This window comes from Numida meleagris, chromosome Z (genome assembly GCF_002078875.1).
Source record: "Numida meleagris isolate 19003 breed g44 Domestic line chromosome Z, NumMel1.0, whole genome shotgun sequence".
Lineage (NCBI taxonomy): Eukaryota > Metazoa > Chordata > Aves > Galliformes > Numididae > Numida > Numida meleagris.
This window is the reverse complement of record NC_034438.1, coordinates 53,203,568-53,222,584: the sequence shown is the minus strand read 5'-3', so window position 1 is coordinate 53,222,584 and position 19,017 is coordinate 53,203,568. Positions and strand designations below refer to the sequence as shown.

The 19,017-nt window shown below is 40.4% G+C and overlaps 2 protein-coding genes across 11 annotated transcripts in view; one reads left to right on the top strand and one right to left on the bottom strand.

Annotated features, from left to right (window-relative positions):
* The window catches only part of HOOK3 (hook microtubule tethering protein 3), an 84,206-nt gene extending 65,283 nt beyond the window's left edge, over positions 1-18,923 (bottom strand). For 2 of the 9 annotated variants that reach the window (XM_021380936.1, XM_021380938.1), the window contains exons 1-2: positions 18,745-18,923; positions 5,376-5,461 (exon numbers count right to left, since the gene is read on the bottom strand). In XM_021380936.1, the coding sequence (XP_021236611.1) occupies positions 5,376-5,461; positions 18,745-18,801 (143 nt within the window). In that variant the 5' untranslated portion in view covers positions 18,802-18,923. Of the gene's footprint in view, positions 1-5,375; positions 5,462-17,701; positions 17,870-18,429; positions 18,578-18,744 lie in introns of those variants that run through there. The other 7 variants (XM_021380939.1, XM_021380940.1, XM_021380941.1 and 4 more) reach the window with 6 other exon arrangements.
* The window catches only part of RNF170 (ring finger protein 170), a 20,879-nt gene continuing 20,541 nt past the window's right edge, over positions 18,680-19,017 (top strand). Inside the window, exon 1 of one of the 2 annotated variants that reach the window (XM_021380948.1) lies at positions 18,680-18,748. The gene's annotated coding sequence lies outside the window, so the exon portion shown is untranslated. The remainder of the gene's footprint in view (positions 18,749-19,017) is intronic. The other variant, XM_021380947.1, reaches the window with a different exon arrangement.

Sequence of the window (19,017 nt, the reverse complement as noted above, 5' to 3'; positions counted from 1 at the left end):
GAATCTTTTAAAATCATGATTCAATCATGCCCAGAGCTCTTGAGCTCCCTTTGTCTATGTCATAAGGAAAGATGCTGTCATTTCTTACAGCAATGTTTAAAAAAACATCACCTAAGCAAATACAGAAATTTATAGCAGAGAACTGAGCAGCCATGATAACAAAGTCCATCAATTCTTTGTGAAGTTATACTAAACAAGACAGCAGAAAACTCACTGGAGCACCACTGTTACTTTGAGATTACTTGTCTGTACTCAGCATTTTGAATTGAGGAAGTTCTTCAACCTATATCCAAAGCTGGGGAATATCTACTGCACTAGAAAATTTACCAAATTTATAAAAGCATTTGTATATCAGTTGATTGCTGCCTAGCCTCTCAAAAGCACTGCAGGTAATTAGGACTTTTCTTCAGAGCACAAGATACTTAAGCTGTTTTCAACAGTGTTATCACTTCATATGATGCTGCTTCCAGCAGTGCTCTTTTGTACCACATCCAACTTACTTTGTATGCAGATTTTCCTCTACTTAAGCAATCATCTCTCCAAATCATAGATGCTAATAGACAGAAATATTCTTTGAAAGAAAAGAAAACCAGCCCACTGAACATGAGTATAACACATGATTATTACTCACTTTAACAGTGGTGCAGTAAGCTGCTTTAAAAAAATATCTGTTTACTGAAAAGATCCCTCTACAAGGAACACACGAAAGCATGGCTTTTGGATTTTACATGTGTCACAACATACACATAATGCTGCAATGTGTAATATCACAAATGCATAATTCACTAAGAGGGGCACAGTGCAAAGGCTACAACACTAAACAGTTTCCGGAATAGGATAAAAGGAAAATTTTGCTTTTCTATGGATATCAGTAGACAGTAAGAAACAGATGAATTCTTCTCCATTAGCGCTGGAGAATTCCTTTCAATCACACTTTAGCCTGAAATTCAAGCATAAGGGTTTTATGATAAAAACAGAGGAAGCGTCTTTCACTGTTTTCACCAATATCTATTTATTAATATCTATTTCTATCAGAATCTGTAAATAAAACACTCGCGCTTGCTTACACAACTCAGTTTTGCCATATGATATTGCACACTACATTCTTGAAAAGCTAGTAATTCCCTCCATGCGGCCTCTTAGAGTGATTTTATGCAGAAAATTCTGCTATATGAACTGATATTTCTGCAGAATGGTCTCTACTTACAAACACAGGCTACTACCTTGAGGGCAAAAATATTGAGGAAAAACATACATCAAGACAGAATTCACTGCTGCCCCCTTCTAAACAGCTGATAGAAGTCACGGCTTATTATTTTATGTTTTCCTCTGAAGCTTCCCCAGCATAAACTAGTGTCAACTTTACCATGTTTGAACTATTGCCTGTCCTCATAAGTACCAATGGACACTCTTTCCATGAAAGCACAGGTTAAAAAAAAAAAACACCCAGAACGAATAGAGAGTTTAGACATTCAAATCTTAACATTTTCAAGTAAACCTTAAAAATTTCAAGAACAAAACTTTTTAAGAACAGTAGTCTACTTTTGTCAATTGAATAAGAATGACAGAGTTCAAGGAGGTTTTTGTCTTACTGTCTAGACAATAAATTCGTCTTTTCACAGTCAACTTGATGGGGAGATTTTCATATTGAAGGATAAGTTTTCAAGTGCTCACTGAAAATGACATCCATCTCCAATGACCTGGCTCAATTTGCTCCTTGCTACTCACCTTCACTGCGAGATTTCTCCAAATGATCTCTAGCAACTGGCTGTCTCGCTCTTACGCATTTCTATGCCTGAAAAAATTTTCTTCTGTGTAGTCATTTTTCTTGTGACAGAAAGGGAACCAGTGTTGGTAATACAGTGAGAAGAGTAAACTGGAAAATCCTGTTCTACACTTGCTTTGTATGCTTAAACATTCCCTAATTCTCAACTAAGCATTTTTCCTTTGATATCTGTTTGAATTACAGTTTCATTAGGATTAGCAAGATTTTACTGCTACTGCCAAATTTGTTTTCGTATTTATGAAAGAATAGTTAAAACAGCTTTGTTTCTGATCAGTTTTCTAGCAAACTATTTAAAAGTGACCCCTGTATTTGTTTTATGTTCTCTACTCTCATATTCAGATTGATAATGTTTGACTATTCTGTAAGCCTTAATAACTACTTCAAAATCATAATCATAAACTGACACAGTCAAATATTAATTTTGTTAGGTTCAAATTATTACCGAAGGTGTAGTGGAAGAACTTTTAAGTTGCTTAGCTGATATTTATACGTAAACTGGGTAAGCTGAAGAATTCCACCATTCAGTGTCAGAATGGCATTTCCTACAAAAATACTTTAAAATCTTGACACAAAAAACTGTATTTGTGCTGTACATCTCTTTATCAGTTGAAAACAGTATCTCAGAATAGTTTTCTGTTCTTAATGCAAGCAGTGGCAAGGAGAAAGCCAGTATTTCAAACCATATCAACGAGTTAAAAAACAGAAGAAACATTATTGAGAAGTCTTTGACACTAGAGTATCATTTGGTATCAAGGTATATTAATCACAGAATTGGATGGGCTGGAAGGGAACTCTATAGACCATCGAGTCCAGTCCCCAAATATAAAGTTTAAGATTCAAATTCTTATTAGTCTCTGAATTAGACAATCAAGAATACGTACACTAACAAATTGCAAGCACATAATTAAGCCAAACCTGCAGCCTATGGAAGAACTACAAAAGTACATCACTGATGAATATCCATGCTAAATGTCAGTACTAAGCTGTTTGTTCTTTTTCCATAATACTTTTGGGATGTTCACGGATAATTGTAGGAAGGAATTGTCAAGAGTTTAGCAGAAAATTTACAGAATGCACCATTTCTATAAAAAGGACAGCATCTCGTCTATACTGTATTTAGCTTCAGGCTTGTAAACTTGACGTTTGCACTTCAAAAAACATACAAGTGGGCTGATTTAAATGCTGGGTTGGAAAATGCACTTCTACTTTAGAGTTTTGTGTTGTCTTTCGTCCCAGCAAAATACAGGAAAATAGAAGAAAGGTTACTTTGATTATTCTGATGCAAAAGGCATGCTGGCATCATTTGAAATCAATTTTGTTAGGTGCACAAATATGTAAAGATTGAATACTTCTTACTCATCTTACTCAAAGGAGAAGAAATCAAGAGAAAAATCTTGTCCATATATTTATTCTTTTGATAAAAAAAAAAACTCTTCAAAAATGTCATAGCTCATGAATGGAAACAGACTGAATTTTATGAACTTACTTTAGTTTCCCACATGACATACTTTCTCTTCTGGAGCAGAAAGAGACATTATAGCATTTATGTTCTGTTTGAAGTTTCAAGTAAGAAATAAACTTTCTGTACTTCAAGTCTTTTTGGATTCTATTCCCCAGATCTTACTTTTCCACATCCCAGGAAATGTGGATGTTTTCTCTTTTCCCTTTCTTCCTCACTGAGAAGCAACAGATTCCTTTGCCCAGGAAGAAGGCTTGACCTGAAGATGCGCAACTACGAAATAGATTCAGTGCCCTGACACCAGATAATGGGATAGAAGCTCTGTCGAACAAAGCATCCATGTCCAGAAAACCTAAGCCACAAAGGAGCACCACAGGGATCACGGAATCTTTTGAGCTGAAAGAGGCCTTTAAGATCATCTAGATCAACTCCCCTGCAATGAACAGGGACACCTACAGCTTGATCAGGTGCTCAGAGTCCCATCTGGCCTGATCGAGTGTCTCCAGGGACAGAGCATCCACCACCACTCTGGGCAACCTGTGGCAGTGCCTCACCACCCTTACTGTGAAAAACTTCTTCCTTATATCCAGTCTAAATCTCCCTTCTTTTAGCTTGTAACCATTGCTACTTGTCCTGTCACAGCAGACCCTGCTAAAGAGTCTCTCCCTTTCTTTTGTATAGACCCCCCTTTAGATACTGAAAGGCCACTATCAGGTCTCCCCAGATTCTTCACTTTTCCATGCTGAACAGCCCCAACTCTCAGCCTGTCCTTGTAGGGGAAGGTGTTACAACTTTTCAATCATTTTTGTGGCCCTCCTCCAGCAGTCACAAACCAGATCTTCTTTTAAGGCAGGAGGGGCAATGCTCCTTTGGTTCCTGCCTTCCAAACCATTAGCTCAAGGGCTGTGTGTGGACCAGTTGCTAGTGAAGACTGATGCAATAAAGTTGTTGAATGCCTCAGTCTTCTCCTTATCCACTGACCAGCCTGCCTGTATTGTTCACTAGGGATGATACGCCCTCTTGGACTTCCCTTTTCCGGCTGATGTACCTATGAAAGTCTTTCTTGTGCTTCTTTGCCACATGTCAGTGCCATCCGGCATACAGACAAGAGGCAGTGAGTACGAATGGAAAGACTGCAACTTACATCCCCATCATTCAATACTTTCAAAACCTGACTGGACACAGTTTTGGGGAACCCACTCTACCAGATTCTACTTTGGGCAAGAGGATTTGGACTAACCACTTAAGAGATGCCTTCCAACCTTGACTGTTCAATGATCCAAAAGAATTCTAATGGTAAGCTGTCGTGTCTATTCTGACCCCACCCAAACTTCATTTTCACTTAAATAGAGAGAAAACATTTTACTTTGCATTTACATTCAGGACAGCAACCTCTTATTACTTAAAGAAAATAAAGTGCATTTTTTTTTCACCCACAAAAAAAAACAAACCAAGAAGAACAAAATAAAAACCAGTTCTGTAAGAACTGACGTACCAAAGATAATAGTTCAAATTCTGTACGCACTACTTAAGTTTCTAATAAATAATGAAGATGATGTGTTTCTGTGAATATAGGTAATCCTGGATATAGTATAGATCAGCTGCACTTCAGATGATTACCCTCAGTGTCCATCCTCGATTACACTGAGATGTTGAATTAATGCATTTCATCCTATTTGACCTTAGAGTTCAAGGAAACAAAACCATTACCTAGTGTAACATCTATTATTCCTCCGTTTACTCTCAAGAATGTATAACCTCTGCAAACAATGAAACTGACAGTTTACTTCGATTTATCACTAAGTTTTGTTATGTGAAACTAACTCTAACATTACCAGTAACTTGTGACCTCAGTTTTAACCCAACTCACTTTTCAGTAAGATAACACTTGAATGAATGCCTTCACAGCTTCCTAAAACAAAACTTCTCTTTTTTGGCTTTTCAGATAGTTATTTGAAAGCTATGGAGAAGAAGCATATTTGTCATGTCCCAGGTTAAAGTACTGTCTAAATGAAGGATTAGTCATGCCTTTACAGAATACCAGCCAAGCCTGAATCAAAGTACAGTTACATGAGACACATTCATAAATAATAAATCGATGTGAATGTAAATAATTAAATAATTTCTTACATTTTTTGAAGAACCTGGGCCATCACAACCCCACTCGTTAAATCTTCCACAGTCTGGCATGGTGCCTCAACATTAAACGTCTGGATCTGGGAGAGAATGAAAAAGGTTATGTAGTTTCATTTCAATGTCAATCAAGTTTTACACTTAAAAAAAAGCTACCTACTCGCAAATGGAACAGAGTAAAACTAACACATTTCTTGCATTCACTAAGAAGAACGAAGCTTAGATTTAGTAGCAAAATAAGATATTAACTACTGTCATAGCTTAGTATCTTTATTTTTGCAAGAACAAACATTGTAAACTTAGCTACAAATGATGACAGCACATTTGCCAAAAGATAATTTTTCCACAGCATTTTATTTGGAAGTTCTCTCACTTAAATACTTCTGGAGCATGTATTCAAGTACATTCAGATACACTCGCTCAATGAATATATATATGAGATTCTGCTATTAGATATTAACCCTAAGTACATAAAACTCTCACAAGTTTCCCACAATCCTAAGAATTAACTGTTCCCTAATATTAAATACAGGAGCAAAGCATAATGCTGCTAAACCCTAGCAGATCGATATAATGCCAGGGTTCTATTTATTTCAGTGTGTTTAGTTAACAAAGTGACCGTATCATGATAAGACCCTGGTCTTCAAATGGAAACTAAGATACGTAAGTGTTGTTGTTCAGAACTGTAGAAGGGGAATAGCAAGGACCACGTGATAGAGCAATTTGATGACAGAACCGTTATGCCTAAAAAAAATGAGCCAGGTAACAATTTTCCCTCTACAGACTGTGCCCTGAAAACACAGAGACAAAGCTGATTTTCTGAGGATGCCGTTTAACATCCTAGAAGCAAAGAATTATGCAGGACTAAGCATAATCTCTTAAAAAACAAGAACAGCAACACCACCACAAATCAATACATACAATTTCTGCATGGCTTCTATTCTTCTACTCCATTTTCATGCTTACAGCCTTCAGGCTATCTGCAACCCTCCCCCCACCACCACAGCAGAAATACGTACAAGAACACAAGGGAGAGCTCTTTTCTTCATTTCCCTTTTGATGTGGAAAAGAGCCTTCTGCTTCAGCAAAGTCTTTTCAACCGGCCTAAGGTATCCAATCATTTACAATAAAATGAACATTGGTTTTAAGGGATGTGGATGAGTTTTCCTAAAATATTTTTGATTACATGACATTTACAGAATATTTGCCTACTTCTCTCTGCTGTTATTCTCCTCCCAGGGAAGACTGAGCTTCTTAGTAGGAAGCATTACTTGTATGCACTAGAGATAAGAAAGCCTACAAGATAGCTTGCAACTTCAGGCTACATAAACATCAGATATATCAACTGTTTTTTTTCTGAACATAAGGTACAATTTTCCTGCTTTACTGGAATCTGAAACACTAATACTAGCATAAGCCATTTCCCCAGTAAACATCTTCTAGATATGTATCTTACAATTCCAGGCTATTCACATAACAAAAAATCAAAACGAAATCAATCAAAAATGAAAAGCCAAACACCCAGATTCTCAGTTACTTGGTAATGTCAAATAAGCACTCTAGCAATACCATCATTTAAAATTCAGAGAACATGCACCTCAAGTGAATGTTCCTTTCTTCCATTTACCCAGGAAGAAACAAAACCCAGTGCTCGATTAGGAAAGGCAACAATAATGCTGTCTGTGAAAAGACAAAAAAAAAAAAAAGATGAGCTCTCAGAGTCTCTCCACTGAGCAAACTAAACAGCCACCTGTGAAAAGTTATGAATGATGCACACGGTCCAAGAACAAAACAAACAACTGTGTGGCATACAAAACAGACAAAAGTTATTGCTATGCCCTAGATGAAATAGATTTTCTTATAGCTTGGTCTGAAATACTATGAAAAAATTCCTCTCTTACCACAGAATCTATATAACATAATAGATGAACTAGACACTAAGCAAAGAAACATGGGAAAAAGAAAAAAAGGAAGAACATGAAAAAACACATAACAGGATATAAAATCAAATTGCTATTTTGCCAGAAACTTCTAGTTACCTAGAGTCTCTGAATTATGGCAATACTATCAAAGGAATATCAAGCAATTCTGTGACAATTCAGCAACTCTTCAAACAGGAAATGATGCTCTCTCTCCCATGAAAAGGGCTGCAATGACATCACGGATGCTTACGCTTGAAGTTCAAGCTGTAACGTTAAAATTTTCAAGCACAATCATGAAAACTTTTTCCAAATTTTGCATATTATCCCTTTAAATTATCAAAGCTTCAATCACTATCTGCTGCACATCAGCCAAACCAAACAAAAAAAATCACCTAAGAGCTCTACTCCATTTTTTTCCAAGTACAGTCAAAGCCAAACGCTATTTCCAAATATGCAATACTGACAATTAGGGTCTTTACCCATACTGCAAAGTAATCCAATCTCTTGATATTCATTTTGCTTATTGACATATGAAACGCCTTCTTGACTAAATAAAAGCATAAGTAACAGACACTACTACATTGAGGTGGGGAGTTTGCTTATCTTATTTCCAAGTGACAGAAAAACAAGGCACAATCTCTGCCATTTTCCAACTAATTTTATCATCATACTTTATAAACAAGAAAAGGTCAAACTGCCACTAAGGGCCAGAATGGCTCAGGTTACCAGTCTGAACTACTTATTCCCACTCACGCATTCAAGACTGCCACTGAAGACAACAGTGCTTTTTATTAGATGAGCCAGATCAGAGGAAAAATTATAATTAGTTATACAGCTTGTTCCTTTGCATGCATAACTTTGTAAGAAATACTATGCATTGTATTCCTTTCCTTTGCAAGCAAAGACATTTCAACTAAGATGTTTTTAACAGCTTTTATTCAGCTCTTAAAAAAAAGTACGATATCTTCTTCATATCCTTTAGACACAAGAAAACAACATTCTTTTCCTCTTCCCACCCTAAATACATAACATTTAAAATTTTATGTCAAGGTTAAACCACAAGTCCACTCTCAGATCACTCCACAAAAACCTAATCAAATCTAAGAAAAAGCAGAATTTGTTTTCCAGAAGGGAGAAGAATGGTAAGAACGTGGCAATACTGAAGCAGATCTCAACTGTAGAGACAGCAGAGTATTTTTTTTGCATGACTCTGAAAAGTTTTCCAGGAAGGCCTGCCCTTATACAGCATCTTTCCTGTGCATTGTTATCTCTTTCTCCCTGGAAGGCTTCTCTCTTACTGTGCTGGAATTGTTCATGCTTCTTGAGTGTCTGCAATGCTACAGTTCCCCAAAGCTTTAAATTCATTCTCTGTTATGATCCTTTTTTCTGCTTCTTGGACCGTAATATGCAACCTTGACAACAAACTAGATGCACTAACTGACAGGGCAATCTGGGGAAACAGGGAAAAACATACACACAAAAGATCAGCCAGTGTCCCGCTAAGCCCTCCTACTTTCCATCAATTTCCACGTAAGAACAGAAAAAGGTTATATTAATTCATTTGTGAAAGTGTTAACTCAGAGCACCAATATACAAGGCCATAAATACATGCAGCCCATTTTTATACAAAACTTAAGAAAAAAAATAGCATTTGAGGTGATGGTTTCAATGCAAAGGGCTCTAATACTGGGAACTGAATTGCTCTAACAACTCAGGACCTTGCCAAATCTTAACTACAGTTACAAATTACATTATATGACTAATGAGGATTTGTCAGATAATGGGGAAAGAAGGGAGAAGTGCATTTCATCAAAAAATATTCATGATATGAAGGTGAGAACTGGACAAACTCAGTTCTCAAAACACACTAGCTGAAGTCCAAGATGTGGTTGTGGTAGCGTATCTAGCATTCCATGAAGCTCGAGAAAGACAGAAAAAAAAAAAAAAAAGGACGAAAAAGCTCTCCAGTACCCCTCCCTTCCCAACACCAAGAAGGGAAGCTCTTTGCACAGTGATTATATCCACAGCTTGCTTTTTACTGATGGAACAATTGCATAATAAATAATATTTATGATCATTTCATAATTTCTGAAATTTCTTTAGAGGATCTTAGGTAATAAAAATACTGTGTGACTGGGTTAACTTATGCATAGAGGCAACAAAAGGTAATGGCCAGTTTCCAGACAGTTACTGTCCAGAGTAGGGTACCACCCAATATTTTATGATGCTTTAGAATTATTTGTCCATTAACTACACTTTTGGAACTGACTATGCAAGATGACAACTAGCTGCTCTGTAGAGCCTCAATCAACACTGTATCGCTACAAATGAAACAAAGCACGCAGCTGAGATGAGAAAAGCAGAAAAAAGCAGCAAAAACGTGTAAGAGGAAGGAAGGAACCAGCCTCAGTGGCATGCATGCAAATTGCAACAGGCCATTTGCAAGAATACTTGAAAGAGAAGAACCTTTAGTAAGGTTTCTTCGCCCATTTTTCTCCACCTGGTTGGCAGCACTGCTATCTTCTCCTTGGATAACCATGCCATAAGTTATTTTGCATGCTTTCAAAGACAACACTAAGCTGCATAAGGCAAACAAACAGGATTCAGGCTCTCATACAACCAGCAGTTTTATTCCATGATTTAGACTTGGAGATATTTTTAGGGCTTATTCAGTTGCTAGACTCTTCTCATTAAAATCTCAAGAGTTACTTTGCAACTTTGTAAGGCACTCCAATAGCTGAATAAGGAAATGACAAGGCCTTTACATTACTGGCTGCAGCATTTCACACCAATTGCGAATTCAGCTCCACCACACTGCCCTCTTACTTCTCAAAAAAACAGGGGAGAAATGAAGAATAGGCTAACAGGTTGAAAGAAAGACAGGAAGACACCACTTACCCTCACAGGCCAAACACTCAGTATAGGGAGGTTAATATAATTTATTGCTGATTAATAACAGAACTGTGGGAACTAAAAGCAAATTAAAACCATCCTCCGCCCGGGCACCACATGGGAATGTGCAATGGATACTGCACTCGGTCTGTAGCGCTCTGTTTGTGCTGCTCCTCCCCAGTCCCTCTGTGCTCTGACACAGCCCTGTACCGCAGTGCCCACCATCTGGGCAGTGGCAGGTCCCTGGGGTCCTCCGACCCTCCCACCCCATCACAGGCCACTCCCCATGGCCATATGATTACGACCATGAACAGATAAGCCTGCTGATGAAAAAGAATACTACAGAGCGTTTGTGATAAACCTAGCATATAACATGTAATATGAAGGCCTGTGTTAGGCCTAAACAGTTTTTTGAGTTTTCACCCACTTTATTATATTTTATTTAAAAGTAATGCTTACCATTGATTCTTTACATTATTTTCTCAAAATACAAGCTATTAGTCAGTGTAAAACTGCTAGAGCATGACTTTAATACATTCTAATTTGTAGGATACATGCAGTCCATTAAGCACCAAACACCTCCTAAGACTAAAAACAGCTTATCATGGAAGAAAATACAAATGGCACAGCTTACAGGTGAACCAACAATTTCCTCTGCTGAGTGGAGTGTAAAAACTCACACAATATCTTGAGTTGATCAAATAACATGATGGCAGCAGTGTAACATTAACAACCAAACACAGGAAGTGTGTTAGTTTCAGTACTCTTAACTTATGGAAGCCCTTATGGTAGTACGAACCATATAACAGGGGTGTATTAAGTTTCATCAAAGAGGGAAAATAGGACTGTTCTCTGAAAGTAGACGCCAACTACAAGAAGCCAAACACTGCACAATGAACAAAAGAGAAAAACTCGCTCTGTCTTAAATGAACATTGCTAGACAACTAGAGACCAGAACGGCACCAGGCAAACATGCCCAACATCCCTGTTAAGATGAAGTAAGGCAAAGCAAAGTTAGCCTCTTGGACAGCAGTCAGAAAGAGGTTAGCGTACTACTAGTCCAAGTTTAAATGTAATTCTACCATTTGAAAAACAAAAAGATAGATGAACACAGACAACAGCCCTCTGCTTGCAAAACACAGAAAAAGAAAACGAATATTTAAAATTTACAACTCCAACCCCTTGCAACTATAATTTAGATGAAAAGTGCTGTCTCTGTTGACAGGTGGAATGAAGAATTCTCCTCCAAAGGCACAGGAGATGAAGCCAACAACATCAAGCTGGACTGAAATACCATCTGCACAAATCTTCTGATCAGTGTAGAAACTGTCTTCACAAGATCACAAGAGTACAAGAGATTTACCACCAAAAAGATGGGATTCAGAAGGAGATGGCAGTAAGTTTTCATCAACCTAAAATATCAGATTTAACAGATTCTACAACTGGTAACACAGATGTAGCACACCACTAAATTTAGCATATCGTGCAGTTCAAGTCTCCTCCCTTGCTAGGAATTTTATTTCACTAAACATTTTTCTGGGCTTCACCCACGCAGAACATGTCTTGTCACAGGATGACCAAGTTTCATGATTCCTTAAGAAAGACGAGAGACACAATGGAACAGGCTGCTATCTTTTACTGTTGTCTGCACAATAAGATCAGCTAAACCACTGTAGACTGTGGAAGTCCTCTTTGGTTTTTTTTTTCCCAGTCACTGACGAGGCACTAGAATTGATAAAATATCCATAATCTTTGTTGTAGTTAGACACAAACATACTTCTACTCATTTTACCTTGAAATAAAACTGGAGACCTTGCTGCCATGGCAACCAAGGTCATGCAAAGGATTGTCTTATCCAACCCCAGAATAGAAGAAAGGTCCACTCAACATTTTGCAGCTCTGGAATTGATAAAATACCCTCATTTCCCAGATCTTCTAGTGAATGGCATGGATGTGCATTTGGCTTCTAGTTTAGGCACATAACTCAACTACCCTGAGGGATGTAGCACCAGACAAGATTGCCATAGAGAAAAGAAAGCAGTGCACAGAAGCTTGCAGCTAAATGGTATGAAAGAGCCTTACCATTTCCAGGGCTGAAGCACACTACCATCAGATTTATAATGTACTTACTTGCGCAGCACTTGCTCCACTACACACAATGCTCCAAAATCACTTCCTGCACGCCCCTGTGGAAAAGCCATCATCTTTCATGGCTGAAGGTAGTTCATTCAAACAGCTCCAGCCCTGCATTCACTTAGAAGCTTTTGCCTGCCACATGCAAGAATGTAATACTAGGGGGCTAGACTACCTCCTCTGACCTTAGAGAGCCTTTCCTTCCATCAAAGCCTCTTGTTTATTGGCCTGAACAAGAAGCACTAGGGAACTCACAAGAATGATTAAATCACATCGGGCAAAGGCAGGCAGCCAGAAGAACTGTATGTGCACACTCTGTGAGGCACAAAGCCATTGCCAGTAGGCTGGGGAAGGAGGTATCCCCTAATCCCCTTCCCTGGCAGGACCTACCAGGCTGTTGGCAACAAAAGCTACAGAAAGGACACCACTTCTCTACACTTCCAGCAACACATTCCTGCCTCAGCCTTATGCTAGTGTTAGCTGCTGTGTGGTCAAACTTCTTTAAATTTCATTTTTAATTAAAGACTTGGACTTGCAAATTGAATTGATTAAGCAACCCCAAACTTTGAAGCTGGAGAAAACCAAAGTTAGTTAAGTCTCTGAAGCAGGAGGAAAGCTAAAGTTAGTAAAGTCTTTCTGAACTGTCATAGAACTGAGTCCTTAGCTCATCTAAAACAGTATACAGCAGCAAGAGAAACCGAGTCATGTGTCCTTCTCCCTCCCCTACTCCACAATTAAAAGTGCATGCAATTGCTCTACTGATGTCAAATGCATTGTAGCAAAGACTTTTGATGGTCCAGAAAGAACAGAGCATCAGAACATTCATCTTCCAGTTTAAGAGCCTCAAAAAAATCCCACAAAAATGACAAATGTGCCAAATTGACAATTTAGATATCCTTCAATTAACTGTTTAACTATCTCAAAAAGATGGAAACAAGTTCATCTCTTCACCTCCCACCTCAAGATGCACAAACTAACAGTTGTTTCCTTTGTACTGCTTAAGGTTCGTGGCTCTCAGCAGACAAACCTGCTCCTTCCTTTGACAGCATCTCATAATCCACATGGAAAAATGAATGGGCAGAACTGAGACAGAGCACGTACTGAATCACATCACAATGTCTTTTTTCTTCAGAGATCACTGTACAGCAGCTCTTCAGAAAGGAGTGAATTGGAAAAAAAAAAGGCAAAATTTGGGACAAGGCCACAACAAACTAAAATCTAACACAGAGTGAAAAAGCAAACATGAAGAGTATTGTCCACAGCTAATAAATCCTGTGCTCACCCTTTTCCCAATCTTGACACATTTGAGGTATAAACAAAGGGGGAAGATAAGGAATACATACAAAACCTTTTTATCTTTAATTACTATATTTATATATTATCATTCTTCTACCACTTGTTCACAGTCTTTAAGAAAAGTTCTGCCTCTGTTTTATCCCCCAACAACAGGTTAAAAATCCCTATTGTCACTAATGGTATGAGATACGCCAGCTCCTCCAAACATAGTGAATGAGATGCTCAGAATATCAGCCTTTCAAGTAACTATGCCTAACAGAGTGGAACAGTAAACTCTGCCATCCTACTTAGAGGCCACTAAAAATAATAAAGGTCACTTGATCTACTGATCTGCTGCAGCAGATGCAGGGGCTGTGCCAGATACCTCCACCTATACTCCACAAATGCTGGCAAGCTCAGTGCTTTCTTCTCTCCAAACAGTAACATATTCAAACAAGTTTATTTATGCGCTGCCAACACCAGCACAATCAGCCACTACTGAAATTTGATGATTTTTCTTCAACAGGTAAGAGATGCTGATGCAATAGTATCATCAGAAGGAAATGAAACCCTAAAACTTTGTGGTCACCGATTAAGGATTGAAAAAGTCTTTAAACAGGCTTAACTAGTTTCCTATGATCTTTGCATCCACAAGAAAAGAGATGAGTTCTTAAAAGCATAAATGAACAAGGATCAAGAACAGCATAGTTTAAAAAGGAGACATAATTGGATTGGAATGGAAAACACAGTTTCACTAGCAAATTCTGTTAGTACTGATCCACTCTGTAAAAGGGGCCTAAACAACGTTTACAAGCAGCCTTCTTGAAGAGCAAAAATGTCTGTTTCAGCACTTGCTCACACAGTCTCTAAGTTTCAGACTAGCACAAGCAAATACTTCCAGCTGGGGATAAGGCACCATGCAGAAGACAGAGATATATACATAGCACTGAGAAGACTGCACAGCCAAAGAGGAGAAAGATTGAAGAACTGACACCACATAAATGGCCAGATGTGTTTTTCAACTGGAGAAAGCCAAAACAGTGGTCTTGTACAGCACTTACAAAATTCACACTTATCAGAAGGCTTTCACATGTTTACCAGGAAAACTATATTTGGCCTTGAGCGGTGGAAGAGAAAGCAAAAGCAGGCAAGACAGCAAGCTGGCAACTTGGTAAAGGCAGCATATGGCAAAATAAGTTACCTACCAACATGAAGGAAAGAAAGTTCATAGCATCTCTGCAGTAATCTGCTACTTATAACCATCTAGCAATAACCTCTTTGAGGAATTGTGCTGTTTATATACCAATGCTAAGCAATCTTTCCAGTATCAGACCTTATTTCTATGTTAAAAAGAAAATTTATAGAATTACATGCCAGAAAGCCTGTAGATACCACAGCGATTTCAGATATTGGCACATTACAGTGCAACTGCCACACACACATTTGACAGCTCTCCATGTTTCAAGACATGACTCAGTGATGCATCTGAGTGAAAAGCATTCCCAGCACCGAACACAAAGCAAAACAATCCAGATAGTCACCATGAACTAGTCACAAGTTTTAAAGAGAAAAAAATGTTGTGAATCTGTATTAGATATGCTGAAACAATCTTAAAATCACTGCCATGTTTTTCTAAACAGCGTTGGCTGTAGTACTGCATGGATAACTGTACCACAGCGCCTAGAATAGTCTCAGGAGAGGCTTCTGGGAGATTTTTGGTAGGGTAACAGTTCTGCAATTACAGCAGCCTGCAAACACCGCTGAAGTATAAATATCAGGTCTGAGACGTCAGTAGCAGGGCTCCAATCCTTCACTCAGCTTTGCTCTAGCTGCTACTACTCTGGCTGCCTCAGAAGTCCATCATGGTCACCTGCTAAAATGGAAGGAAGCAAAAGCTCTCTCAGCTTAACATCCTGTACAAAAATTATTCAGGAACCCACACAACAAAGCTCTTGGAGAGGAAAAAGGAGGTGGGGTGAAATAGTAAAGAATAAAACAAAACATATTCACAGGTAAGCGGTTTGTTCTAGCTTAAAGATACCAGAAAAGGAACCTCAGCCATGCATGGGGGAAGACTTGAGGAACATCCTCAGTTATTAAAATCATGAGTTGGCAGAGGGAGGAGAAGTTTCAGCTCACCTGTGCCTATGCCACCAAACAGTCAGTGTAGGCTGAACAGGTTCTCAGACCTGTGGAAAGCCTTATCTGTTCTACTTAAAACATGGACAAGCCAGTTCAAGTACCTCTGCACGAATGCAAAGCAAGCAATTGGGGGAGGCTAAACCAGTTCTTAATAACAGCCACCTTCCCTGGCACAGTGGAAGAGAGCGGCCACCTGAGGTATGCATAAACTGTAATTAAGACAACTCTTATTTTCCCTTCTAAATGAGCGGTTTCCTGAGAATCATTATGAAACTTAGGAGAAAAGCCAGGCCAAAAAAAAAAAAACACTCGTTCATACAACTAGTTTCACTGAAGACTAAAAAGTTTTGTCACATTTTTTGCAAGTTTCATGTTTTGGAAGAAACTGAGGCCACCTTTCTCCTCCACATTTTTTTTTTTTTTTTAACTGAGACAGTTTCAAATCCACACTCACACAAAAATACTCAAATGGTAAAAATAATGCATAACCTCACGCATCAATCAGGAAATGCACTGACTAATTCTAATGCTAAATCTAAGGATTTGCTAATATTTCTGCTGACCCAAAAATAAGCAGCTGGCTTCTTGCTTAGCTCAATGGGATAGAAAGATGGGAAACACAAAGGGATCTGCACAGACCATTACTACAGACTCCACTGGACAGGTACACGGTTTAAGGGCTAAAGATTATAAATGTGAACTACTGCTCAAATATGTCATCACCATATGACTGAGTGGTAACTCCTATAGAGTTATTAACCCCTACGAGACTTTTTTTTTTCCCAATGGCTTAATGTTTTAAAGAGATTGAATATTATTTTATTTCCAGTAGTAACACTAACGTTTAGTGATTGAGACAACTGAATTGTTAAGCAACAGTCTCAAACACAGCAAGGAAAAAAATGCTAGCTGGTTCCACTGGTTTTTAGTGTAATCCAAGACAAATCAACATTAGCTTTACTGACATGCAGCAGACTTCTGTCCTGGTTTTGGCTGGGATACAGTCTGCTTTGGACTTAAGATGAGAATAATGTGGATAGCACACCAACACTTTAGTTGCTGCACAGCAGCACTTTCACTAAGTCAAGGACCCTTCAGCTCAGCTCCAGCAAGGGAGCTGGGGGGACACAAGCAGCTGGGAGGGGACAGCACCAGGACAGCTGCCTCACACTGGCCAAAGGGATGTCCCGTAACATACGGTGCTGTGCTGAACAATAAAACTGAGGAGAATTGGCTGGGGGGCAGCCACTGCTCAGGGACTGGGTGGGCCCTGGTTAGCAGGCGGTGAGCAATTGCATTGCGCATCATTCTTCTGTATATTCTTTCATCACTGTTTTATTATTTTCCCTTCCTTTTCTGTCTTTACATCAATCCACAAGTTGTTTTTTTTTTTCCAGCTGTCTTTCCCATCCCATTGGCAGGGAGTGGACACACAGCTGTGTGGTGCTGAGCAGCCTGATGGGTTATTCCCTAGTTGTCCTCCTGCTCTCAAGACAAGAACCAGTAACTCTCACCTTAATTTCTATCAAGAGTAACCCAGCCTCCACTGGATCTGAACACATGGAAGTGCTGACAAGGCAGAACTTCAAAACACTGGTTTATACCATGTTTGGTTGTAGAATTATTTTGGGGAGGAGGAAAGCAGCCACTTCCTCTGTATTCTGTGTTCTCCCTTGCTGGCATTTTCTCAAGCCTATTTTGTTCAGCCTATGACTTGGTAATTAGGATCAACACTCCACATTACTCCTGATAGACCAACAAGAGAAAATTCCGTCTCTTTGACAGAAGGTTCTGCAGCAGCTCAATCGTGTACGTACAGCAACCTCATACTTAAAAGGAAAGATCTCATCTGCTGGTTACCTGGAAAGCTGGGGAGTTACAAAGGCATTGGGAATGTGGGCACCTGCTAGGTATGCATCTGAGGTTATGCTTTTCTCAGGGGCATGGCTGCTTTATTACCTGAGAGAACCAGAAGCACATATCTGACAGCTCAAATGAAAATAGATGCTGGCAACACATGTCAACAGATCTCTTCTATGATCCCAGCAGGCCTCCCTCTTCCTCCTGGTGCTGAGCCCTCCTCTGCTAGGACTTGCACACATCTACTTCCTCAAATCCTACCAGCAAGAGGACTTCCATTCCCAGCATCTGAGAAAGAGAGCAAGGGGAGCCAAAAGCAGGAGATGTAATCAGTCATTGCAAAAATACGAAGACTGGCAAGGATGCAAAGGAAAGAAACAAAAACTGTGATACTTTTGACTGCATACAGCAGCAAACAGTGCAGCAAGGTATTGCACATACATCCTTCCCCAAACCCCGCAGCCTCCTGCCCATTCCAGACCACCTGCTCACAACCGTACTTCCATTGCTTTACTCCTTTAATTCCAGAGACACGTAACCTAGTGTTTCCCAAGTCACCTATCACTATCATAGCCACATTCAGCTCCGACTTCACGCGATTTTAAAAGAAAGCAGATTCCAACCATCCCTTCTAACAGCTTCACACAGAGAGTATTCCTGCGGCAGTGCAAGGAGGAAACCCAGTGACCCCAGTGCTTCCCAACCACAGAAATGCAGCACCGTAGGTGCGCTACAACCATGCTTTGTGCAGCTGCAGACCCAAGTCCGACATCCCCTACAATCACGCGGAAAAAGGCAATCCTTAGACTGAGCCCGCTATCTCTGACCTCCCGAATCTCTGCCGTTGGGGCTGAAGCATTAATTCGGAAGACAGGAAGAAACGCATACGGACACAAAGCTTCAGGCCGGGCTGCGCACCGGGCTCCGCACCGAGCTCAGCACCTGCCCGCCGCAGGCCCCGCTCGCTCCGCCGTGCCGGTGGCGGCGCCGCGGAACGCCGGCTCCTTTGTTCCCGCGCTGCCCGGAGGCGGGGCCGCAGCGCTCGGGCCGGGGCGCGGCCGGCGGAGGGAAGCGGCGGCCGGGGCCGGCTCTGGGGCGGCGGCCGGAGCCGCGGCCCAGGCTCGGGCGCGTCTGGCACTCACCCAGGTCAGGAGGCTCTCGCCGAGCTCGGCCCTCTCCAGGCTCTCCACGTTGAACATGGCGGGGCGCTGCCCGGCGGGATGCTGCCGGTGCCCGCTCCCTGCCGCTCCTCGTCCCCCGCTGTCCCGTCCCGGCAGGGCCGCGGCGCGGACACGTCACAGCGTCCTGGCGGCACCGCCCGCCCGCGGGGGTGTGGGGCAGCGCACCACCAGCGCGCCGAGTCCGGCCGGGCCGAAGGGGCCTTTGCCGGGGCTGGGCCGCCACCGCGGGGCTCG